We start from the raw sequence: 25,966 nt of genomic DNA on the forward strand, positions 1-25,966 counted from the left end.
CCGCAGCACATTTGTGTTTTGCGGTAAAGCAAATGGACAGGAAGGCACTTTTAGTTTCATATCTAATTGCACCACGCAGGCTATTTCCGGCCCATATTTCTTTTAAAGTAATAATAAAAAGAAACAGAAATAAAAAATGCAAGAAGTAGAATTACGTAATTACCGTAATCAGACTTTGTAAGCCATATTTATTGCTTAGAAACCTTCCTAAGGCTGGCCAAAGATAGTTGTTTTTGACAGGAAATGACAGGAACACATTCACTGTCCTCTAAACTCCGTCGAGACGGGCACTGCCACTAAAGGGATCGCTACTGGGGTCACCATATAGGTCGGGCATGTTTGTGTTGACTGTTCAAGTTTGAATTACCTGGCAAAGGCCAAATTTAGAACCGAAATAACGAAAGTTTGGGCCCATAGATATGCATGAGCTCCAGCTGGGACCTTGGGTCGGGATTGAATTAACTGAAAAATCAAATTAACGGAAGTATACTGCATTCAAACGTCAACATCACCAATTCTAACTCATAAAATTTAGCCAAATATCAAGCAATCCAGTTCAAAGATTGTTTTCTAGAAAAAGATGGCCAATTCGAATTGATGGCAGACTCAATATGATGCACTACACCTGGAAATTTAACGAGCGAGAGAGAGAGAGAGAGAGAGAGAGAGAGATGGATGGATGGGCAGTGCACCTTGGAGAGGGTGAGGTCTCTCTGCTGGGAGTTGCGCAGCTTCTCCATGTCTCGACGGAATCGCACCTCCTTGACTGGGAAGCCACCCAGCTCACTGATGACCGAGCCCGGCTCGGCACCCACATCGTCCACAAAGACACGCCCAAACAGCTCCAGCGTCAGCTGCCACCGGCTCAGCAACACCTCATGGGACACCAGCTGGCCCAAGGCACCAGAGCTGCCACCACCACTGCTCACTGATGGTGCGCCACCACGGCTGAAAGTTTCACACGACCATGAGCACAGATGCAACAAAGACATTTAGCCTAATACATACAGCAGTGAACAATATGACTGGATTGGAAAAACTAATAAAAGTCCTGCAGGACACACATCAGCGCGCAGTGGGCGCTTCCCACGCAGGGACCAACAGGGAGTACCTGGCAGCCACTGCGCAAGCCTGCTGGACGGCCCATTGCTGGTCTCGTAGGAGCGAGCTTCGTATGGTCTTCTCCCACTTGTCGGAGGAAGAATCGGGTGGAGCGTTTCTGCACTCCCAGAGCACGTGTGGGAGTGTCACCGTGACCCCGCACGAGGGGCACGCATAGTCGGGTAGATGATGTGTAAGGTGGCGGGGTTTGAATAAGTATGTGTCTGCAACAAGCATAGCGTTAGCGCCTGCGACCTGTTCACTTTGGGGTGCGGGGGTGGAAAGAGACGTCATCCCAAGTAAAAGTGTTTCATGATTTCATTATACGTTACTGGGGCGTTCCTCTTTGCCTTCAACTCATCGAGACGTGGTTGCCCGGGGGTGACGGCGCAGTCGGTAAGCGCGCGCGCAGCATCGTGGGCTGTCATGTTGAGGTTGGGAGCCCAGATCCGACCCAGGAGGGCAGGAAACCAGATGACGATGTGGTGTTTGAGGGTACTCGGATCAGCACCGCGGAGGAAGCGTAATGCCTGATCGGATGATGATGATGATGATGAAAAACGTTTATTTTCTCTATTTTGCAGTGATTTTTGCGGCATCAGATGGAGTCTTCCATCTTCTCTCCAGGGTCGGTTCCCCTAGTCCAGGGCTCCGCTGAGGGTAGCTGCCCTGCGTGCACGCCTTACTAGTCCTTGTTGGACTTTCAGGGTGTCGCTGGATAGCATCCTCTCCCACTGTTCCGCACTCGGGTTTTTTATTATGGCTAGCCCTTCTGTTTTCTGGCAAGCCCATGTGGTATGATATAGGGTTGGTTTGTCTCCACACCATGGGCACTTGCTCTCGTACTGCGTGGGGTAGATCTTGCTGAGCATGTTTAGGCACGGGAATGTTCCCGTTTGTAGCTGTCGCCATGCTACGGCGTCTTCTCTGTTTAGTTGTTTGTGAGGGGGTGGGTATTTTCGTCTGATGCCTCTGTAGTAATTGAGTATCTCTGAATAGCTTTGGGCTACCGGCTCGGGTTCCTCAGTGGGGTCGGGAATGTTGGATGCTCGGTTTGTTGCGTGCCCTCGAGCTATCCTATCGGCCTCCTGATTTCCCGTAATGTCGGTATGTCCCGGCACCCAAACTATCGTGTGTTTGGCCTGGTTGTTGACGGTTTTGCCACTTGAGCGGAGGATGCGGAGCGCGCTGTGGCTGATTCTGCCGTTTAGGTAGTTGCGGCATGCTACTTGTGAATCTGTGAGTATGGTTAAGGACCTGTTCCATCGGTAGCCCTCCGCTGCCGCTAGAGCCACGGCTGCCTCTTCGGCCTCAACTACCGTACAGTTCCGAATTGATGCGCTGGTGATTTCTTTTAAGTCCGAGTTGATCACCGTTGCGACTTTGCTTTTCTTGTGGTTTTTGTCCTGAGTGTAGGTAGCGGCGTCTACGTACACTGTGTCATGTCTAGTTGCCAGTGTTCTTTGTACATACTCTGCCCTTGCTTGTCTTCGTGCCATGTGTAGGTTCGGGTCCATATTGCTGGGTATCGGTGCTACTTTGATGGTGTTTCTGTATTCGTCCGGTATCGTCTCCGTGCTTTGTGTCTCCTTTATGGTAGCTTCACCGCCGTATCTACTCAGGAGTCTTCTGCCCGTTGCCTGATCGGAGATGACTCCTCTCTCGAACGCTTTGATGGCTGGTCTCAAGTCGCTGAATATTGTCTTTCGCTTATCGTCGAGCATTGCCAAGGCTATGGCCACTTGCTCCGCCATCTCGGGGTCACGTGTGCGTACCATAGTGGCGTTTAAAGTCGTTTAAAGTCCGTTGCAAAACGAGACCGCTACTGAACAATATGATATTGCGGTTTTCTGTGCAAAATTCATTACCCACAATTCTAACCTATCAGTAGCTGTTTCATCGATACTGTCAAATGGGATGCGTCTCATTTTTGTACACACTTTGGGAGGTCACTTACATCCGTCATACAGGCAAATTTATTGTCACTTTGAGCGAGTACACTTCACCAATAGTGTCATTCGCAGGCTGTCACGCAGAAAGGTTTAGCGACACTTGTTGCATTCTACAGCAATCATCGAACTCCCTTTGCTGTATTGAAGTGCATAGCCTGCCCCCATTCCATGTTACTTCTCCCCAGCCTGATGCCTTAAATTTTGCTTCTTACTCGGTCTCAAAAAAACACACTTTTTAGATTATGTCAAGTATGATAGGTTGCCCAATGTGTGCTAATTGGTCTGCCAAGGGCATTGCTATATGACCTATCAAAGCATGTTGACGGTCAGAGGCCATGTCAATGTGGGGACACTTGACACTTGTGTTCCCTCACCTTCCATCTTCTCCGCAAGACTCTCGTGTCTCCCGATTTTCGGCTTCCATGCAAGCAAAAAGGAGAAAGCTAATGCGAATCCATGCAAAACCCAATTGCTGTTTGAACCACCATTTTGCTCTGGTAGCGACTGCAGCACACTCTAAGCTTTGGCAGGGATTCCTATTCAATAAGGTGAAATCGCAGTGATGACCCAGAAAAGCGCTGCACAGCAAGAGCTCAGGAATTTCAGCTATAAGCATTACACAAAGCAGTGCAGCGGACACAAGCACCATTAGATTCTTTGCAGCCAGTCAGCTGCTGGCAAATGGAACATACTCTGCAGTGAGAACGCTCACCTTGCAGAAGACATGCTGCCCATCCCGCTGCTTGAGTTTGACTGTGCAGGACCAAGGCTGGGAGATGAGGCTGCTGCTGATGTTCCTTCCGGCCTTGCTAGAGAGGGCAACGTATTGCTTGAGGTAACTGTCACTTCAGCAGCAGGACTAGGTGCACCAGAATAGGATGTGGGAACGTGGGTTTCTGAAGACTGTGACTGGAAATTAAAATGGGACAATGTAAGCAGACATATCATTAAGCATTTACAACAACACTTTCCTGCCCATGAGAAAAGCAGCAGTTCTTGGGTAGTCTCAGGATATGCATTTTCAATGCAAAGGACTTGTGCAATATGCCAGCAAATATCATCTCTATGTACAAGTAAAACATTTCTTGAGATATAAAAGAAAATGTCAACCCTAGTGACTAGCCCCAGCGCGATGCCAATATCAACTCCAGACTGTCTTTTCATGCGAAACTAGACTCACTGCATGTCCGCCGGCAAATGATCCCAACCGTACGTTGTTAACACCCTGCAGATAAGAACTGTGACCTTTAGAACACACAGGATATCTTTATACAGTAAAACCTCGTTAAACCGTACCCGCTTAAACAGTAGTTTCGGTTTAAAAGTAGTAAAGTCAATTCCCCGACTCAGCGGCCATTGAACATAATGTATTTTGTATCCGCATTAACCGTACCAGCTTATTGCGTACGCGTCGGTTAAAACGTAGCGTTTCCACTTTTCGTCGCGCAAACATGGCGGTGCGTCGTCTCCATCGGGCGGCCCGGCAGAACAACAAGCCTCAGAGATCGGTACAACGGCCTCCAAGCGCCCTGTGCGTTTGCATGTGAAGCCGCATCAACATCAACATCAACATCATTTCGACGCCGCATGGACGCCATGCCAGAGAGCGTTGTGGCGTCGTGCAAGCGAGGACTTGCGTCATGTCAAAGCTAGGATAAAAAAGACGCCGGGTGCTCAGCATAGAAGAAAATTAGACATCGTTCGTGCTACCGAACGTGACACGAAGAAGTCGGCGCTGGCCTGCGACATGGATCTGCTGTTGACTACAGTGTGTGGCATTTGGAATGCGAAGTTGCTCGGCAGCGCTGCTGCGACCGCGAAGAGATGTTGGCTACAAGGTTCGACTGTTCACCATCGTTGCCGCTGTTGTTGCTGAAGTGTCAACTAGCGACAGTGATGAGGACGACACGGAAATCGACAGCACGGGCTATTCAGGCCCGACAGTGGCAGAAGCTGCGCGTTACGTCAGCCTCGTGAATGCAATCGTCGCAAGAACAGGGGCGCGATAACGTAACTATTCCAAACGAAAAGTTTTCCGAACTCCGGCACTCGGCAATGAAAAAGGCGCCACGGGACTTATGCAGCACTACTGCGCGCGTGCACGGAGAATACGTAACGCCAACGAGGAATCTGTCGTGCCGTGCGAGTGTTTGCCGAGAAGAGGGGGGCTGGCTGAGAAGCTGGCACGCAGCTTCAGTAAGTTTGAGGCCGCTGTCGTCGTGCTAGGCCGCCGCGACATCAAACGAAAATAACACTTACGTCCCGCGAAGTGAATAAATACTGCATGTTTTTTCCCCTTTCATCGCACTCTCTCCGAGTTCCGTTATCGACAGGTAAGTGGGCGATCTCATGCTATTTCGCTTAAACAGTACTACCGTTTAGTACGTACTTTTTCCGAGCTCCGGCCGACTACGGTTTAACGAGGTTTCACTGTATCAGCGCACAGCAGCTTTGAAGTGGTTCAGCGAAGAAAGTGAAACTTCCTCCAGAAAGCTGACTAACCGAAGTTGTCTTCCACATCAGTGCTGCTTTCAGAGTCCAAAATTTACATGCAGATGCATTAGAATCAGTGAACTGCATCATCAGTGAACTGCATCATCACTGCATCAGTGAACTGCAGAATCGGTGCGTGATGCCGACTCTATCGATGCTGACAGAAAAAGAAATGGCACCTTTATTCTAAGAATCACAATGTGAAAAGGACTTCTTTTCACTCATCTTCACTTGAGGAGGAGGCATAGCTTTCCTTGGGCAATATTCTTGGACAATCACTTTCACATATTATTTCTCTTTTGCGAAATTTTGCATGACTCTGCACCAAATGTGTTCCCAACAAGTGTTTATGGCATTGTACAAAGATAGACGTCAGCAGTGGGCAGCGTATGGCTGCTTGCGTGGCTGAAAAGAAAAGTTTATGCTGGCAGGAGCTTTGCATGGCATGCCGTTGCGGGACGCTTGCCGCTAATGTATTTATTCCTTAAAAAAGGTGCATTTTCACAAACACCACAAGCAGCCAGAACTAGTTGTGTATAATGGACTGCCAAATGTACGCATCAACGCAGCAAATTACACTGTATTTACACTATATATATAAAATCTGCCCAAAAATTTGCCTGTTGTAGTTGATAGTACGTAATAGCTGGGTCCATTAGAAGTGCAATTTGTTGCGCTGATAACACAGTCAATCCCGGTTGTATCAAACTTGGATATATCGAATTATTGCCTATATCGAACAGTTGCAACAACCCCTTGGAAATCCCATGTAAAAGTATAGCACTGCACTAGGCGTTGTTAGGATCGGCCTGCAGCTATTTCAGTCTGCTGCAAGTGCGTCCATCAATCCGGGGTGGCAGTGCCCTTCGGAGAACGAGCGAGGATGACGACGCTAACCGACCATGCGCCGCGTTTGGAGGATCGGTGACGACAGCAGGGGTGGCCACGTTTGGCGCCCTGTGCATTGTTGGTTAATTTGCCGGGTCGTCATGATCTCTCTGCGGCACGGGGAGCTGCCCTGGCAAAAGGGTGCTTTGCGGTATGGGGGCCCCAGGATTCGTCACAGTCTGCCGACACACGAGGCGACTAGAGGAGAAAGGCAGCTCTGGAATTTAAAGGCATCGGCGGGGGTCGGGCGTGACCATCTGACTACGGGGACGCCAGACAATGGATACCACGACAACTGCGCTGCAAAGGTCGTCTCCCTTCGAGAGAGAGCACTGAAACCTGTGCGGCACGTGTATGTGAGCCCTCCTCCTCCAAAAGGGTGTGTCATCTTCAATGACGTCGAACTATGACGTCGAGCGGAGTGCTTATAAGCAGTGATTGTCGGCTGCTAGACTGTGCTCGTCGTCGTGCTCTGTGCTCGTCAATGTACTCGTGAGCTGTGTGCTGTATGTTCGTCTTGCGGGCTCCATTTGGGAGTCACGCATAGACTGTGCAAATGTATCCCATGTTCAAATGTAAATAATGTAAATAAATCCTGCTCGCCTAAGTCCCGACGAAGAGTCAAGGTCCTCCCTACAGCTACGACTGCCAAATCCTATAACGTATATCGAACATGCGTTCAGAGATACATTTGATATATTAAATGCTGCACAGCGCTGCACCCCTGCAAGTGCGCTTCTCCTAATGAAACTGCCAATCACTTTTTATGTAACTGGAAATATTCGTGCCATCAAAATGGTATTGTTTGTGCAGATGCTGTCAAACAAGACATTGAATAAGCAAGGTGTGCCTCTCAAGGTACGAATGCCTCATGCAGCAAGGGTCTTATTTGCACTCGAGCAATAATGACGAATTTATGGAACTTAAGCTTAACTGCAAAACAGCTGTGAAACGTGGTGAAGCATTCTGAAAGCACAAAAACAGGGATTCTGTTGCAAGTCACCTGGCAGATCACTGCAGAAATTGTGGCTGCACACCATATCTTCAAAAATGTACACTCCTGAGGTGCTACCCAGAGTAACATGCACATGAAATACATGCTTTCCTAATACACGAACGTGGTGAATCATGTGTAAGCGTGCCCTTTGTATCCCCACATTACAGCAAAATGCACTACTTATCAGATGTATTATAAACTGCAGTGGCATGTCAGTTATAACCTTTCGCAACTTTCTGCACATAGAGATTTTTGTATATTGTAACTTAATAAGCAATGAAGAGTGGTTGTCAGTCAGCGCTGTGTATGTCATCTCTGCTGTTGTCCTGTCCTTCGCGCTGTTTTTACTCCTTTCATCACCACTAGCTGCTCCCTCATTTATTGCTCACAGAGGGGTGTGATTGCATCTGTTCACAGGTAGGCAATAAAGAGTGGCTGTCAGTCAGTGCTGTGTACGTCATCTCTCCTTTCGTCCTGTCCCTTCGTGCTGTTTTTATCCCCTCTGTCATCACTAGATGCTCGCTCGCTTATAGCTCACAGGGGTGTGATTACATCTGTTCACAGGTGGGCGCAGCTATATATAAACAATGCCGCCATTTACAAACAACACTGCCACGCCTGCATTTCTTTACTTGAGACTCGCAAAAATTGATTTTCCCTCGGTGGCGATGGGACAAAGGATTACTGCAAGTTTCCGACTCATTTGGTTTTTCTCACGGGCACACAATCATAGAGTTTTCTAGCGTGCGTGCTAGTTGCTCTGCTGCATATGAGTAGAGAGGCGATTTCTCCGATGCTGACTCCTGCCCAAGTGCAGGTAAGATGTGACCTGAGTTTAAAAGACAGATGTCATTTGACAGGATAAAATCTTCAACGAGTTGCCCTCTTTGGTCAGTTTTGGCACTGCCACCAAAAGTAGAATGAGCATTAAAATCTCTTACTGAAACAAATGGCTCCGGTAACTGATCTGTTAAATTTTCTAAGTGTTTAGTAGTAAAATGGGTGTGGGGTGGAATATACAGTGAACAAATGGTTATGGTTTTGAGAGACAGAATGGAGATGGCTACGGCCTCGAAAGATGTATTCAATTGGACATTTCGTGTAGGAGTGCCGCCCTGCACGACTATAGCGACTCCTCCTGAAAAGCGGCTGGAACATTCGCGGTCCCTTCGGACAACGATGGAGGCTTTAAGGAATTTACTGTGTTTAGGGCCTAAGTTTGTTTCCTGTAGGCAAGATGCGACTGGCAAAAACTTATTTATTACGTCTTTAATGTCACCTAAATTGTGAATCAGTACTCTACAATTCCAATGCATTATAAAAGCCATAGTGGCAGAATTGAGAATGTTAATTTATGTGTATGTACTAAGCAATTATAGGTGACATTTGTTAATGGAATTGTACTATTGGAAGAATGGTTACCATTCAGGTTACCGGTCCCTTTCTTAGAATAGTTATTGGGAGCTTATCTTTCTTAGTGCGCTCTTTAGAGCGCTGATCTTTTGGCGTCGACGATGCCGGAGTTTTTGCGTCGACCTCCATAGCCTTCTCCGAGGCGCTCGACGGTCCAGAACCAGGCGCTGAGACGCGCGTCTCAGGCCTGGGAGTTCGGTTTAGCCTAGGGCCCTGTGAAACCGGGGTCTGCAGGCCCGTCTTTTATGATGATGATGGAGCAGCACTGGCTGCTGCCACCAAGAGGGCGGATGGAGTTACTACTGGGCCCCTGACTGCGGTCCCTGTAGACTCCTGAGACAGCTGTGGTGCTGCCCTTTGCCGCACTGCACTGGCATAGGTTGTTTGAGGTAAGTGTGCTAATTTATTTTTTGCTTCATAGAAGGAAATCGTCTCTTTCACCGTAAGTGCAATTATCTGTTTTTCTTTCTTCCAGCAAGGGCAAAATCGTGAATACGCCAGATGATCTCCTTTGCAGTTTGTACAGTGGAGGAGCATTGCAGTTGTCCGACTGATTATCATTGGCACTACACTTTGCACATGTCGATTTACCTCTGCATGACTGCGATGCATGTTCGAACCTCTGGCACTTGAAATACCGCCTCGGGTTTGGAATATACGGTCTCATGTTGATCCTCACATACCCTGCATCAATTGTGCTGGGTACAGTACTGGTACCAAAGGTAAGTATAACGTGTTTGGTTGGAATTTGTTCATCATTTCTTCAGAGAGTTATTCTTTGAACCTTGATTACATTTTGTTCTCGGAAACCTTTCAGGAGTTCATCGCTCAGGTTTAAGAAATCTTCTGATATCACGGCGCTGCTTGTGCTTAGAGAATGGTGTGCTGAGATTGTGACTTTGATGTCAACGACACTGGCGAGATCAGCGAGCTTTTCTACTTTGTCTTTGGTTTTGAGTTCAAGGAGGAGGTACCCACTTGACATCCTTGAAGCCTTGTATTGTTTTCCATTTTTTTTTCTACTAGCCATTTTGCCACTAGGAATGGAGATAGTTTTCTCATTGGCGTGGATCCTTCACTGTGCCTCACACGGTAGCGTGGGAATGTTTCTACATTGCTTCCCTTTTTAATGGCAGATGAGGGTCCTGAAAACCTTTTTTTTTCTTTTTCGACATACGTTGCTTAAATTCATATCTGTTCAAACACAACCTCATATCTCATATCTCAAATCATATCTGTTCAAACACTATAAGGGTTAACAGTTGTTGCAGTCAACAGGGAGAAGAACCGATGCAAGTGAAGATCATTCCAGATGATGCGGTGGGGAAGTCCAAACATTTAGTCAGTGACTGCATATCAATGAGAAGAGTTGTAAGAAAGTTTCCACTGCATCCTGTGTTTGTACACCCAAAAGTCCTCAGTTCGTTGCAACACACGACAACAATCCTACACACCAGAGTTCGGAGTTTGGAGTTTGGAGCAGAAGGCCAAGTAGCCAAAAATCAGTAACAGAAAGAGATGGCTTGCAAGCCAAAAAAGGGAAGGCAAAGAAACATCTCGGGAGACAACTTGCTAGGCTACATGTTTTTCATAGGTGGAACAGGCAGAAACTTTTTTTATGGTGGGTGGCAGGATGCATTATGCTGGGTTGCTTGCCATATCTAGCCTGCTGCCCACTGGTAGCTCAACACAGCTGCACACAACCTTGGCATAAAGATAAGAAAAATGAAAAACTGAGGCTCCTCACCGACTGTCCCTGGCTCCGGTGTGAGCCAGCAAGAACAATGACGCTAGATTTTCCTTGAGTGGAGGGCAATGATGAGGGTCCACCCAGCCCTGATGAAGTTGGAATGGTAGCAGCGCCCTCCTGGGCTGGTGCAGAGCTTGTCGATGCAGTCGTGACAGGAGGCACGCCCTTGCGCGCCGACGATGGTGCAGCCACAATGATGGGTGCTCGGGTGACCTCGGCCACGCGTCCCGTGCTTGTGAGCAGGCTGCACCCCGAGGCCCTCGAGAGGCCCAGCCGAGGAGGTAAGAGGGGCGAGGGCCCTCCTTCGCCTCCACTAGAGGCCTGTGGTATACGAGGTGCCCCAAACAGCTCCTGGCGTGTCGCCGTGGGCGTCAGCAGCTGAGGTCGATCAGCTAGTGGCAAAGCCTACATGTGGACAATGGAAGAAAAGGACGCAGTGAGACATGATACCATCAAGGTAGACTTGCCTTCTAGTCATTACAGTTCACTCAGATGAATATAGTATCTCTCTCCTTTTAATATAAGAGAGTAGAAAGATTGACAGGTGCTGCACGAAGGCAATAACAGCAGGAAAAGTTATCCTACAAAGTTGCTTACTGCATATGGCATGAATATTACCTTCAGGCACACCTAGGGGCAACATTCGCTTTGCCACAAGGTCATACATACAATAAAGTTCACATACAAATGCACTTCAAATTGCTGCAGAGCCACACAAGGAAGGCTTCAGCAGACAGCAACTGTGGAGGCAGTGTAGACCATAATTAGAAGTCATTTCATTGTCAGAGGGAAGTCTAGGCAACACTTTGATTAGGAACCTCAGACAGGACCTGTAGGAAGAGTCTACGCGGTTGATGATTACACACAATGAAAAGGATGAAGAATATAACGGCATCTTCGGCTGAACCACTCTGGCACTGTGACAGAGCAGTAGAAATTAATTCGAACACTCGAGGTCCATGTTCGTCTACATTTTAGAGCCACCAAATTCGAGTTTGTGACTGTAGTGCCTTGTGTGAGAGATGTGCTGAATTCGAAGCTCAGCAGACAGTTTATTACAGAGGCCAGTTGTCACTTGCTGTATTACACTAGCTGTTATTCGCAGCAGTGTGTACAAGGTAAAGCGTTTTATTGATGACAGATGTTTGGAATGCGAATTGACAAATGCTTTCGCCATGCGAATGATTCTTGGGGTACTGGTACAAGGCTGCAAACTCTGCTGTCAGCACCATGGATATACAGTGGAACCTCGGTTATACGTCCCCCCGGTTTTGCGACGACCCGGGTTTTACGACGGATTAGCGAAGTCCCGGGAAAGTCCCCGTAGACGCAATGCATTAAAAACCCCAGTTATCCGACGCAATTTTACGCCTTACCTGCGTTATTCGACGACCCTCACAAAGCGCGGGACGGAACGACAGACGAAAGAAAAGTGCCGCAGGTCTCTTTCCTAGCTTCGTCTTTCCGCATGCGGTTAGTGACTTTTCTCCACAATCACTTCCTTCCTTCCTTGCTACAGAAAGCTGCCCGCGAGTGCAAGGGTGTCGTTCTCTCTATGCTATAAACAAGACTGCCTTTGCCACTCTACCTTTCAACTAGCTTAAGGGGAGACGCGGCCCTCGAAAACTGAAAAATCACGAAAAAGTCGATTTTTGAAAAACCATATTTTTGGTTTGTATGTCTCATAAACTACCTGTTCTTTAATTATCACCTAATTCTTCTGCAAAGTACCCCCCCCCCCCCCCAAAAAAAAAACGCACTACTTTTGAAGCCACCGCAGCCCACAAAACACGCGCAAATGTCGAAATGAAGTCAAACTTCGCGCGTGCGCCATTCCCGGCCCATGCGGCCTGCCCGCGCCATCTTGGTGTCGTTTTGACCGTGAATTCTTTGCCTCCGTTTTGCCGCCTTGCAAAATGGCATCGTCAGCGCGGTTGAGGCGCTATTGGAGTTTTCTCACGATGCGATGCGGAGCGCCGATTGGCCGGAGCAGCGCGTTCAAATCCCGCGGGCTGCCACTGGCTGCTGCGCAGGCGCCGGCTGCTACCTTTGATGCCGCGCCCGCCGCGCTCGCATCGTTGTTGCCCCTTGCTCCGTCCGCCTCAACATGAGCTTGCGAGCCTTGTGCCATCTTTTAGGTTATTTTTTCAGCTTTTTTTTTGGGTAATTCTTTGCTGCACGCAATGCCGGCAAAGCCCAAGACAGTGCAGATGTTCGGTGCACAGGAGCACGATATGCGTCTTGTACGAGCATCGAACTTACGATCTTCCGCAGCGAGTGCCGACTGCGTAGACGCTTTTCAGCGGCGGAACTGCGCTGTCGGCTGTCGCCAGTCGAAAATCCGACACAGTGAGTGTGCCTGGAGGCGCAAGAGTTAATTAAAACCTCCGCAGGAGCTTTCTAATAAAAAACACGTGTTGAACTTTAAGGCCCGTTTTCTCGGAATGGATTTTTTCGCTAGCAGTGGTGCTGGGGAAGGCAATATCTCAAGAACCGCTCTTCAGATTTGTATGCCGCTTTTTTTTTTTTAATTCTGTTTCTGAATGACTTTGCCAGGGGGTAACAGGCTTCTTTTTTTGAAAGCTGGTGCAGTTAATGTATAATAAGCAATTAAATTTTGATGAATGTGGTCATTACTGGCTACATCAAATTCAAAGTTGTCTTAAAATTTTTTGGAGGGGAAATTAAAGAAAAGGGCTCTTTGGCTCCTTGGGATATCTATCAAGGGATCATCACAGTGAATTTCAGCTTCCTACAATGTCCTGGCATTTCTCCAGGCTCTTCCTCAGGCATATACATGAACCACATAGTTAGACCTCAATAACTCTGGAACTAATAAACACATCTTCATGGAACTTTGCAGTTCCTCATAGTTCGATAGTGTGAACGCACCCTGAAAGTTTCATCCGGATATCTTAAAAAAGAAAAAGTTTGATCTCCAGGGTAGCCTCCTCCCTTAAGGTGCAACAATAGTTTTGGAGAATCAGGCCACCGTACCTGGGCCAGTGGTGTGCTGAAAGGGTCGGGAGCCTGACATCCCAGGCAGAGGGTCGAGTCAGAACGCTGGAAGAAGGGGTGTCGACGACCACGGTTGCTGCCCGCAGCTGCCGTGTTTGCCGAGGCACCCTCCGCTGCACCGCCGGAGGCACCTGCTGTGGTTTCCTCTTCACAGCAGCTGTCCATGTCAACCTGCATGGCTGAGCTGCCTCCACCTGCCTCCTCCTCAGGATCTTCATTTTCATTGTAGTCCTGGATGGATAGAACAGTTGGATTGCTTGAATGTTATGCTCCTTCCACACAATGGACAAATCCTACTTGTCATACAAGCTGTACCAATACCAGGAACATCAGTGATTCATTGAGTGACTGGTTCGGTTTTATGTCCCAATTGCTTTACAGATTATGAGACACGATCAGGGTTAACTATAGCCACACTGAGTTAAAATGCATTTTTTGCAAACATTGCATTGCAATGCAGCCACTGTGGCCAGCCAAAAACGGTTTGCTCAGCAGCACCAGCAGCAGCAGCACCAGCAGTATTCTCAAGCTCTCACTTGTGGTGGTTCCACTCTGCGTGCGGCTAGGGTTGAAGGCGAGCTCCTGATCTAGCCCCACGCAGACGCTTTGTGTTAGTCCCTAACCCGTAGTGTGAGAATCGCTGCTACGTCGGGTTTGAACGAATAAGGCAACCAGCGGCGTCCACTGTAATAACGTTTATTGCTACCGGCAATAAAGAACACTGGCAGAGGGACGTCCTCTCTGTAATAGTAATAAATAGGCTGGCCTCGTTGCCCGGGATAGTCAGGCAAACGAGGTCACTCACGGGTTGCGGCAGGTACTCCAGTCTGGCAGGTTAGGGGTCCGGCGTCAGAGAGAGGGGGTCTTCCCCAGTGGCGCTGTTTTGTACCTTTTTACCTGGGCGAGGGGAATGTCCTCCTCGCCCATCAGCTACCTGCCCGCGAGTCGGGGAGGGAGGGTGCGCGCGCGTCGCGATAGCAAGGGAGAAGCGTGAGAGGGTGTAGTGCGCTCCCCACACAGTTTTTGAGGATGGGATCACTTTTGCGAGATTTCGTGAGGTTTGAATTTGCTCAGCACTGACAGGTGTTTCTGGCATTGTGCCAAGCTTGCTCTCTTCACTCAGTCCCAGGAACAATGTCTGCCATATAATTCAAAGCATCCAGTACTGCGCCATGCGAGATCTTATGGAAGTGATTGTATCCCCAAAAGTGATTGCTCAAGAATACCGCAACAGAATGCCACAGCCACTGGGCTACCATGGCAGGACAATGTAATCTATATGAAGTTCAAGGATTGACGGTAGTACCACTTTCACAGATACAGTCTATGCTCATCACAACGGGCCCACGTACAACAGGCTTTCGGATGTAACAGATCATACTTCAATCATAGTTTGGTCTACCTATCTTTTTAATGCAACGAAGTTTGCTTTTAAGAGGGGACGTGGTGTTCAATAACAACTTTCTTATTTCTTCATGGATATTTATGAAAATTGGCAGACTTATCAGCAACATTTCTGTGATATTACTGCATAAATTTCATAAAGATATCTTTAGAACTTTTTTGTGTACAATATTTTTCTCCTACTGGTCTTGTTCCAAGCCCGAATCACTTAAAAAATATGATAGAACACTTGTGCAAAGCACTGTGCATTCTAAGATGAATGTTTGAGGTCGTGAGATTCTTAGATCTTTTTATTTGCAATGCAATTTTTTTTAGTTCTCATTTTTTAAGAGGTGACTGTACCAGAGCAAGTAGCCGAATCGTTAATTGTAGTAAAGTCAAACTGCAAAAGCAAGAGTGTCATGCCCTAGACACTACATCCAGAAATACAGGGAAAAAAACGGAACTGAAATAGACCTAGTGGTAACGAAGAAATCAGTGGTACAAGCAAAGCAGGAAACAAGAAAAGTCAGTTTGAGAAAAAGGCTTTCAAAGTTGTACCTTAGATTTTACATTATCAAAAGGCACCGGGGTTGTAGTCTTCTGTGTCCTTTTCAGTGCGCGGCTTCTTGAGTGCCCTGCCTTTGGTTTGATGTGCCTTGCTTGACTTTTTTTTCAGCAAGACGTCCTTTTCCGCTGCTCTGCAAAGAGCATGTTGTCCTGGTTGCAGTCCAAGTGTTGCACAATACTCAGCATACGCACAGCGGGCCACAGCATTGTACTTGCAGACTACCTCATGGACAGCTATGTCTGTTGCAACCAACGATGCATATTTATCTTTTGGCAGCAGCGACCATACGACCAAATGAAGGCTTTCGGCAGCGTTTTGGGTTTTTTCCCAAAGCAACGGCTGAGGAGCTGCATGTCAGAAAGGCGTTGGTACATGGGCAGCAATGCATCGGCAACATTCTTTCCAAGCCAGTACTTGTGAGGAGGTGGAGGCTTCTTCTCTGCTTCTGTAGCCTGATGCTGGCACCAACTTTGGGGCCCCTGCGGGCAAAGGTCATGATGGGGGTCTTCATCGGTAGATGTTATAATATGGTGCCACCACAGCCTTTTGCATGTCTTCAACATTGTCGTTGTCACGCAGAGCCATGCCATAGTAATTTGTCAGTTTCTTTATTAAATCCTGAGTGAGGCCACCTTTCCCTCCAAGAGGTTGCCCTTTCTTGCTTTTTGTGATCAGAGCATGCTGAGCCATCCCCATCCTTTTCTTGACATGATTAATGCAGTCCTTGTTTGTAAATGGAATAAATCCATAAGTCTTGTACTGACAGAGCGCTACAAAGGTTCTACTGTCACCATCACAAACAATGCTTGTATATTGCAAACCATGTTTGCTAAGGGACCCCCTGAATAGAGTCAATGCTGCTTCAACCTCCATTCTGCCAGAGTTCACATCTGTGTTTTTTTTTTTTGGCAGACATGTGATGCTTTCCAATCATCATAGCCTTCATCCCCTTCTTTGGGGCCAAGCGTGCAACCATGGCATCGGTTTGATAGGACCGTGATAGGACCCCACAGTCGAGCACCAGTCATGCGAAAAATTCTATTACAGCGCCGACACTTATGTGGGATGTATGGCCACGTACTAACCATGTCCCATCATAAACCACTGTTATTAAAGGTAGAGTCCATCTCCCTGTAAACACTGCGCACTGCCACCACAGCATCAGAAAAAAATATTGGCAGCTGTCTCACTGGCAGGTCTCAACTCAGCCTTGAGATGTTTCTGAAATGTTTTATCATGCAACCCTCTACAGGAGACATTCATTATTGACCAGAAATCGGCCAAGGCTGTTGCCCTTTCCAATACGTTTAAGAGCCAGTACAGCTCTCATATTCACATCAAAAATTTTGCGACCTTCCTTTCGCAGCGATGACCAGCCCTTCGCGACAGCACTGCAAAACGCGCACGTCAGTATCATTTGCGCTGCTAATCCATGTCTTGTTCCCAGCTGAACTGAAAGTCCTGGTTGGGAGCACTGCTGGCACTTAGATTTGCCGAGAAGCATGTTCAGGGCAGTCATTTGAACGATGAGAAACTCCTCCGCTTGCTCCGTACCAGCAAACACCTCGCCTTCACCCATGTTCAATTTTCCGCATGGTCGCCAACACCGAACTTAGTTTTGCTTACATTTTCGCGGCGACCTCCCGAGAAGCTTCGGCTGATACAAAACGCGGCTCCAGGCATGCCTGAACGGTGCGGCCCGTACTTGTAGACGGCGTAGCAACACTGTGCGAAGTGCCGAGACGATAATTGGACACATCTGAGGCATGATTACTTGGTGCATCCTATGATGTGGAACGTGGCACGACAAGCTCAACGGTGCCACTGCTGCTCGCACGAGACGTTTCAAACGCATAAGAAGTGCCAGAGAGCTCCTCAACATCGCCGACACAAATAGGTACCGCCCGCATGTGAAGTGCTCAGCGGCGACTCCTGATTGGCATCATTGGCATGCGTACGCATCCTGCCTGCATGTGGAGACCTCAGCTGCGCGCCTGTGACTTCTGTGCTATGCTGCACAGTACTGCCACGCGACCCTGAAGCAGTCTTTTTCACCGTCGGCGATTTTCGCTTACGAGTGTCGTAAGCATTAGCAGTCTTGTACTTCAGCGGTCGCCGACCCATGGTCACCAGTAAACTTCCTAAACTACGCCCCGCAAGCACTGATCAATGCGTCGAGCTGATATGTCCAGAGTAGCGTATCACAACACAAACCAGCTTCCGAAGCTATGCTCCTCACGCACTGACGGCGAGTCGATATGTCCAGAGGCGCTAAATCACAACACAAGACAACTACGTTCCGCAAGTACTGATGAATACGTCGAGCTGATATGCCCAGAGTAGCGTATCACAACACAAACCAGCTTCCGAAGCTATGCTCCTCACGCACTGACGGCGAGTCGATATGTACACAGGTGCACATCGCAACACACGTCAGCTACGTTCCGCAAGTACTGGCGATCCTGGCGAGCCAAGATGTGAGGACGCGCTTATCACTTGTGGAGGGAGTCCGCTGCCGAAACTACGCTCCGTACGTGCTCACAAACAATGCGAGGCAATTAGACGGGCGAGTCACGGGCGATATCAGATGTAAGCTTCTGAAACTATACACCGCACATACAGACGAACATCCCGTGCGGAGGCGCGGTAGCAGATGTGCACTGCCGAGACCAATGGCGAAGCTCCAATTGGCCACGTGACGGGCGTGGCCAATCAGAGGCCTCATAACGGCCTTGAAATCATTTGCTTTTTGTGCGCTTGCTTCTGAGTGGAGGAGGTGGCTGGCGCAGCAAATTTAAAGACGGAGAATGCACTTTCCAACACAGGCAAAATGGCGGTGCTCAGTAGCGCCGTTGTGGAGATATTGTGGCTTGAAAAACGCCATTTTTTCGCGATTTCCGCGGAACTTTTTCGTCACGTTGGCAGCTACAAATTTTTTTTTTTTAGCACTTCTACATGGCTTTCAGCGTTATTATTTCGAAATCAGATTTAAAAAAAGAAAGAGAGTTATGGAAACGAAATATGTGCTTTTAAAAAAAATCAACTTTTTGGTCATTTTTCACTATACGAAAGCCGCGTCCCCCTTTAACAAACGGCGCTAAAACGGACTACTATTGGCTACATCAGATGAAATTAATGGCAATTTTAGTCAAAATCGGGCACACAAAATGGACTTTTGTCATGTAGACAAGGGCTGGCAACTGGCTTGCGAGGGTCAGCCGACTACCACGGTTCAATATCTTGCACGCGAGGGAAGGAGGAAAGTGGGGTGGAAGCGCATGTCTTTCACACGCGAGGCACGAGGGGGGGGAGGTGAGGGAAAGAGGAGGGTTCTACTCCAGTGACCACTATGAATGGCGCGGCCGCACAGGCGCCGTGTCTTGAAAGCGATCTGCGATAAAAACAAAGTGCACGTCCGCGCGTCATCTGCAAAGCGATGTGCAACATGGACAAAGTGCAGCCAGTGCCGGTAGCTTTGTATGTGCTGTGCTTTCAACGTTTAGTTCGAGTTGAAGCCAAAAGGCAGCACGAAGGTCAATTCACTCGCTGCTGGTGTCGCGCTATCTTGTTTAATTTGCTACTGCAATCGATGCCTCGCCTTTCAGGCAAAACTGCGACTTTTCTTGCCCGTTTTTTACTTTGGACTTTTGTCACTCACTCTTTGCAATAAAGTTGTTAGACATGGTGACGAAAGTTTCAGAAGTGAGGCGTCTTGGATATTACGAACTTTGGATAAAATGATGTTTTTTGACAGATTATCAGGGTCCGTTGTAACGAGTCGACTGCATGACTTTCAGCGAGGGTACATACACTGGATAAGTTAGTGGACTGGATGCCCCTGAAATTGATCAGCAAAGAACAGGACTCCCCAGCTCCTGTTTAAGCCAAATTTCCAATCACAGGGCCAGCTTCATTGTACTCTCTAAAAACACGAAAACATTGAGTAAATGCATAATCTAGGTGCTTACCTCCGCATACCACGGATCTAGGAGAAGGAATCCATCACGCAGAGTTTCCGAGTCGTCTGCTCCCGCACGCATGAAGTAAATGAGCGCATCAAAGACGTACGCCACATGCTTCAGTGAAGCAACATCCATCACTGGCAGGGAGTCAAAATGCTCATTGTTGTGAGCACGCATCAGTGACAATGCATATGAGAGGAAGTCCCTCCTGGCAGAAACACCCTCGGAACCTGCAGAGCATCGTAAATAACACTTAAATTCACTTTGCACAGCAAACACCAACCCAGTTAAATGCATAAGCTCACGCTAAAGCCATATGAACAAGCAGAGCAAATTGCAATTTCACCTTTGAGGATCCTGTGTCACGAGATAACCCGTCACCCGTTCCTGCTGCACTCACTCAGCTTCCCATGAAACAGTTCACAATACGGCCAAATACCAAACCACCACAGGGATTTTTGGCGAGAGATGTACTGATGGTGAAACACTTGGCAACAACCATGTTCAATAACGCCTAAGTCGCTCATTTAATTGAAACATGTGCAGCTGACGCCTATCGTAGCTCACTGTTAGCTTGGTGGCTACAAGTGAATACGTACAGTGTTCCGACATGTTTCTGCAGTCCATGAATTGACGCAACACTTGGGTTAGGTCGTATTTACTGTTGTCTGCTCTTCTCTGCTGTCGTGCAAATGATAGCTGCTAAGTGGTATGAAGTACGTAATATGCTAAACGATTTATTTGTCTACAATCACTTCCGTCATGTGAATCCGGTTTTAGCATAAACAGAACATCATAAACAGTAAGCTACCATGGCTGGTAACGAGGTTCATATCACCGTTAAAAAAGAAGAGAGCATGCCAGGCATGTTCTGCTTACCGTACTCAAATATGAATGTGCTTTAAATAACATTTGCACAAGCTCACTCAGTAGCTTTTCGAGACAGCAAAAGAGCCATGCTACTGGAAGAGCATGTTCACTTACATGCACATATCCTTTTGAAAATGTGAAAAGCAGTTCAAGTGCATTATTGCTAGCACTGTGAGGTAGTGTATGAATCAACAATAGAAATACATTCAGAAGCTCCGTGAGACCATTAGTTTGTGCATAGTAAGGCATAGTCAGCTTGTGCTTGGTTGAGCAGGAAGGACTACAGGATGTCTGTGATGACCTTAGAAAGGAATGTCCAGCACCGGTCAGTGAGCAGTTAGTGCGGAGCTCCATGTTGTAAAATGACAACGTATAAAAGAAAATGGGCCACATCTGTGGCGCAGCCTGTTGGAAGCACTCTGGTGATTGCATAGCGTGGTGCAATCTGTTGCCACAGCAACCCACTTGTTGCCAGATGTGGAAAGGGGGAAAGGGCTAAGTAAGTCCAAGTCAACACGAAAGAATGGCTTCGAAGGGACCTCAAGTGGCCGAAGGCACCCAGCAGGGAGCGTCAATGGTGTTTATCGGCGCTGGCATTTGTTTTTTTGTTTACTGACGCTGGCGCTGGCGCAGATTGAGGTACAGGAAAAGCATAAGATGTACAGGAGCTGTCACGAATTTTCTCCGGGTCTGGTTGAATACCTGAAGCGTCGACAAGTTGGCCCAGCACTGTAATCTACTGGCGACCGAAGCGACACTTCGATGAGTTCAGAAGGAGCCCAGCCTTGTGGAGTACTTGAAGAACAGCCGATAAGCATTCAAGGTGTGTCTAAAATGTAGAGTACGAACACGAGTACGTGTTCGAGTACGAAACACGAGAATGCGGTCTAGGTAGCAAAGGCAGGTTGACCATTTGAACCCTTGAAGCAAAGAGTCCATGATACGTTTGAGCGTTGCTAGGGTGTTGCGCAAACCGAACAGCACAATTTTGAATTGATATAGGCCATAAGGGGTGACGAATGCACTCTATTTTTAGTGCTTTTCATCCACAGAAATGTGCCAATAACCAGACCGAAGGCCTACTGATGAAAAGTAGTTGGCACTGTGGAGACAAACAAGGGCATCATCAATGCGAGACAAGGGGCAGATGTCCTTTTTGGTAATTCAGTTTAGATGACGATAATCTACACAAAGACATCACGTGCCATCTTTCTTTTTAACAAGCACAATGGGCGATGCCCAAGGGCTCATCGAAGGTTCAACAATGCCTTTGGCAAGCATCTTGTTCACTTCATCTTGAATAACCTAACGCTCTAATGCAGAAACTTGATATGGCCAGCGATGAGTGCGACTAGCATCGCCAGTATTTATGTGATGCTAAACAAATGAAGTCTGACCCAACTATCGATTGTTGAGGTTAAAGATGTTGCAGAAGGAAACCAAAAGGCAGTATAGAGCTGCTGCTTGTTCAGTCTACAGGGCAGCAGAGATCATTGAACTAAATGTGACATCGAGGCAACTTGCCCCCTGTGTACATACTGAAGAATCAGAGCAGATGTCTACTGAAAAAAATGGCTGTGGCTTAGGTAAGGTTAAGCCCAGGATGCGAAGCATACTAGCCTTTATTTTAGTTGTTGAACCACTGTTTAGCCTGGTGAACTGCTGTTGCTTGGCTATATTTGGTTCGGCTAGACGAAGAAACAACTCATGCATTACTTCTTCGCCTTCAAGAGTGGAACGCGACAGCGTTCCCGTCGACCCGTCAAGGGGTGTAAGACAATGGGCTACAGGGCAGCGACTACGCGCCCCGCATTGGACGCGGTGAGCGTCGAGCAAAGCAGCGTTCGGCGCGGCAACGAAATGTGCGCCTGAGCAAGAGACGCACGCCTTAGAAACAGCGCGTTTCTAAGGCAACACCGCATTCACTAGAGGCGCTTTTGTACCGCTTTGAAGCGTTGTACTCGTGGCTCAGTGGTAGCGTCTCCGTCCCACACTCCGGAGACCCTGGTTCGATTCCCACCCAGCCCGTCTTGCAAGAGTTGAGCCAAAGCCACTTCTCCTCTGTCGTGACGTCACGGTGTCACGTGATTTCATGGTCACCGCCGCGCCTGAGGAGCTGGGTTGAGCCCTCGTAATATGCTTCGCATAAAAGTCGTGATGTGGTCAACTGCTGTAGCATGCAGCGTGGCCACCAATATGCTTTGGAGTAGAACTTGCTTTGTCAGGCCAAAATTGACGACGGGGAGCCATTTCCGGTTTTTGGCAACAGCTCCAATGGAGTGGGGCATAGTGATATTGCGTATCAAAAGGACATCAGGAACAGGTGCGACGATGTAATCACCATCAGGGACAGAGAAAGATGATAGAAAATTGACAAAAGTCACGGCTTTAGGCGGCAGGCGGACGAAGGCAGTCGTACTGAAGTTGTTTGGGAGTTCGGCACGAATACGCGGGAGAAGAGTTCAAGGCAAAGGGTACCAGTAGAACTGTCATCAGAGCAGAATGCGTCACAAGAAAGTCTATTCCAAGGATAAGGTCATGGGGACAATTGGTCAGCACTGTAAAAATAAATGGAACATGGCAGCCGGCAATGCTTATACGGGCAGTACACATTCCAGTGACGGCAACAGTGCTGCCATCGACAACGCATACGGCTCGTGTAGTAACAGGTGTGAAAACCTTCTTCAGTCGACGACGGAGGTTAGCACTCATTATGGGTACCTGAGCTCCTGTATCAATTAACAAGGCCAAAGAGGCACCGTTGATGTGAACATCAAGTAAGTTCTGGTTTGGTGGGAAGGTCAATGGATGATTTTGGTACGATGAAATGATAGAGCAATATTGTGTCATATGTGATGAAATAAGCAAATTGTTACATTTGTATACCACTATTACTCTGTGTCAGCCTTTGAGGCTGCACTTCACACTCACTACTTTCTAGGATATCTTTACTTTTGTATGGCATCGCATCTAGCACGATGAATCACTCGAGAAGCTACGAGATTCTTATTTGCTGCATTTGAAAACTATTTGAAAATAATGCTAATGGAAGGCGTGCAAATCCTTTTTCAACAATTCCACTGTCTCATTCAATCAATGTAATCAATGCAAATATGCAATGCAAGTATCATGTAAGTGAAGATTTAGAATATTGCTCGCTGTTTTATTTACCCTTGTGCCTTCTAACTTGCCAAATGACTGGCTGTGTGGTTACATTCTGGCTTCTTGGCCCAAAAGGCTGCCAATCCCTGGTGTCGGCACTTAAGTGTCTTTAACATCTCTTTGACATTATCAAATGCTTACCATAGGTCGTAAGGCGGTTCCTCCGGCGGCCGTCCAGGCTCCCAGCAGCGACTAGGCGATCCTCAAAGAGTCCCCTCCGTGTCCGTGGAGTGGCCAGTGTGCTGCTTGGGTCTGAGTGGTTGCTCAGGGCACAGCCAAAGCGAAGCTGGGCTTCTGTCGAGTCCATGACGGCCACAAGCCAGTCCCAAGTGGGCTTCAGGTGATAGTCCAGGTAGGCCTGGGGCAGTGGAGTCAGTGTTTGCCACTCTCATGCACAACTTCCACGCAGCAGTGAAACTTGGCTTGGTCACATTTTGACTAGTGTTGTGTGAATATTTGGATCTTTGAGTAGTAGTTTCGAATATTAAGCTTTTCGATATTCGCTTCGAGAGCAGCTGTAATGTAATATCCATGTTTTGTAAGTGTTGGCAAACTCAGGATCACAAGTTAGTTTACTGTTTAATACAGTCAACGACCCATTTTCCAGTCGCCCGATTTTACGAACATGCCTGATAATACAGACGCCTTCGCGGTACCACCATGGTACCCCATAAAGTCAATGTATAAGAATGTCTGAAATTTCATAGGGAGGAGCCCGTCGCTGCCTTATTTTCCTGACATTTTTTCCATGAACACAAGTCGTCTCGAACAGGCGCTCTCGCACTCTGATATGTTGGCATCCATAACCACCACCGCGGCAACGCTAGGCCTAGCTACTTCAACGCTCGCTACCAAGCTACTTGCTATTCTGTGCCAGGTTTTTCATTAAAACAATTCGCCACTGTTAGCAACAGTGCTGAATACAACTTTATAGTCCTCGCCAAAAGCTTCAAGGCACGGGAAAGCACGACATGTTGCATAATGCCGGTTTCCAAATGTCAGCTTCGCCTCGGTACAGCAGCGTTAAGCGGTGAAGCATTTGCGCAGTACTGCGGTGAAGCATACCAAGAGTGGGAAGAGGCAGTTGTCACAGGACACAGCATGTATTCCTCAATAATACATGCGTGCACCCACCATCTCCTGTCACAGTAATGGCACCGCTATGACTAATAAGTGTACTGGCAGGCCTTCAGAGCTTTTTCGAATGTTCCTGCGACAATTTGAGCCCTTGAGGGCAGTAAAAGCATGCATTCGTTGGCATGTATTAGTTCTTTCCTACTTTCAGACGTTTTCACGGTCCCTAGGGAGTCCGAAAAATCGAATGTTGACTGTAACCAGTAAGATACAATTTTTCAAATAAAAATTTACTCACACCTTCGACAAAACTATATAAATACTATGGTGGGAGCTTGCAAATATATTAATTGTAGTCATTTCATCTACTTTACTAAACAATGGGCAAAAGAAACTGAGCAACGAGCTCTAATGCACCGGTATAAGCCGGCACCATCTTTGCCAATCTTGGCACCCTGGTTGCCCACAGTCTTTTCTCACCACCGCCGCGTCCAGACACTATATTAGAAAAGCAAGTTACGGAAAAAGATAAATACTTTTAAAAATTTCTCATAACCTTAATAATTTCTTAGAAACCTTTATTTGTGAGAAAACTCATAAACACGATTTCAAAACATTTAAACTATAACATTCCGAAAAAAAGCGATAAGATTAGTGAATGACATCACCATTGTCAAAATAGCATAAGCTCGGTTGGTCAGCAAGACAAACTCCAATGATAGCGTCAAAAATCCACTTTGGAAGTATTTCTCAAACTTCCCTCTAAAAACGGAACTCAATGTTTCAATATATAAGCCATACTTGAATTAATTGTGGTTTCATTCTCACAAATTGGACCAGTCAGCCCTACAAAGCTTTTTCATTCAGGCTCTCAGATTCTTTCCATAGAAAACTGACAAAATACAAAGATAAAAATCAAAGTGTTAAGCTTACTGCAATCAGAGAACAGGCAACTGCAGTTGTGCATCCTGAACCTGATCACGCTTTCAAGCAAAAAACACTGTCACATTATCTTGCAGTAAGTGAAGCCTCATTAATTTGAAAAAAAAAAAGAGAAGTGAATCATTCAAACTTGCTCTCTGGTCCTGGCAAGCATATGCATTATATAATGGCATTAAACGCTTGTTAATTCAAATATATTTCACCACGGGTCAGTTAGTTCAAACGACTCTAAGAAGTTGCTGAATATGGAGTGCTGCAAATATGCGGCACAGGAACACTGCTGTTGTCCAATGGAAACTAAGCGACGGGGTACATCGTCACTGTCATCAGCATGAATTGTACAGGAATGACAGGAAGGGTGCAATTTTTCACACTTTTATCTTTTTGTAA

General features: G+C 47.3%; 1 protein-coding gene across 11 annotated transcripts in view; it reads right to left on the reverse strand.

Moving 5' to 3' along the window:
* Window positions 1-25,966, reverse strand: part of hyd (E3 ubiquitin-protein ligase hyd) — a 149,105-nt gene that overhangs the window by 19,718 nt on the left and 103,421 nt on the right. For all 11 annotated transcript variants that reach the window (XM_065437002.2, XM_065437004.2, XM_065436999.2 and 8 more), the window contains 6 exons: window positions 23,702-23,918; window positions 19,535-19,758; window positions 13,592-13,843; window positions 10,592-10,999; window positions 3,766-3,962; window positions 693-948 (listed from right to left, as the gene is read on the reverse strand). In XM_065437002.2, the coding sequence (XP_065293074.1) occupies window positions 693-948; window positions 3,766-3,962; window positions 10,592-10,999; window positions 13,592-13,843; window positions 19,535-19,758; window positions 23,702-23,918 (1,554 nt within the window). The remainder of the gene's footprint in view (window positions 1-692; window positions 949-3,765; window positions 3,963-10,591; window positions 11,000-13,591; window positions 13,844-19,534; window positions 19,759-23,701; window positions 23,919-25,966) is intronic.

This window comes from Dermacentor albipictus, chromosome 5 (genome assembly GCF_038994185.2).
Source record: "Dermacentor albipictus isolate Rhodes 1998 colony chromosome 5, USDA_Dalb.pri_finalv2, whole genome shotgun sequence".
Taxonomy (NCBI): Eukaryota; Metazoa; Arthropoda; class Arachnida; order Ixodida; family Ixodidae; genus Dermacentor; species Dermacentor albipictus.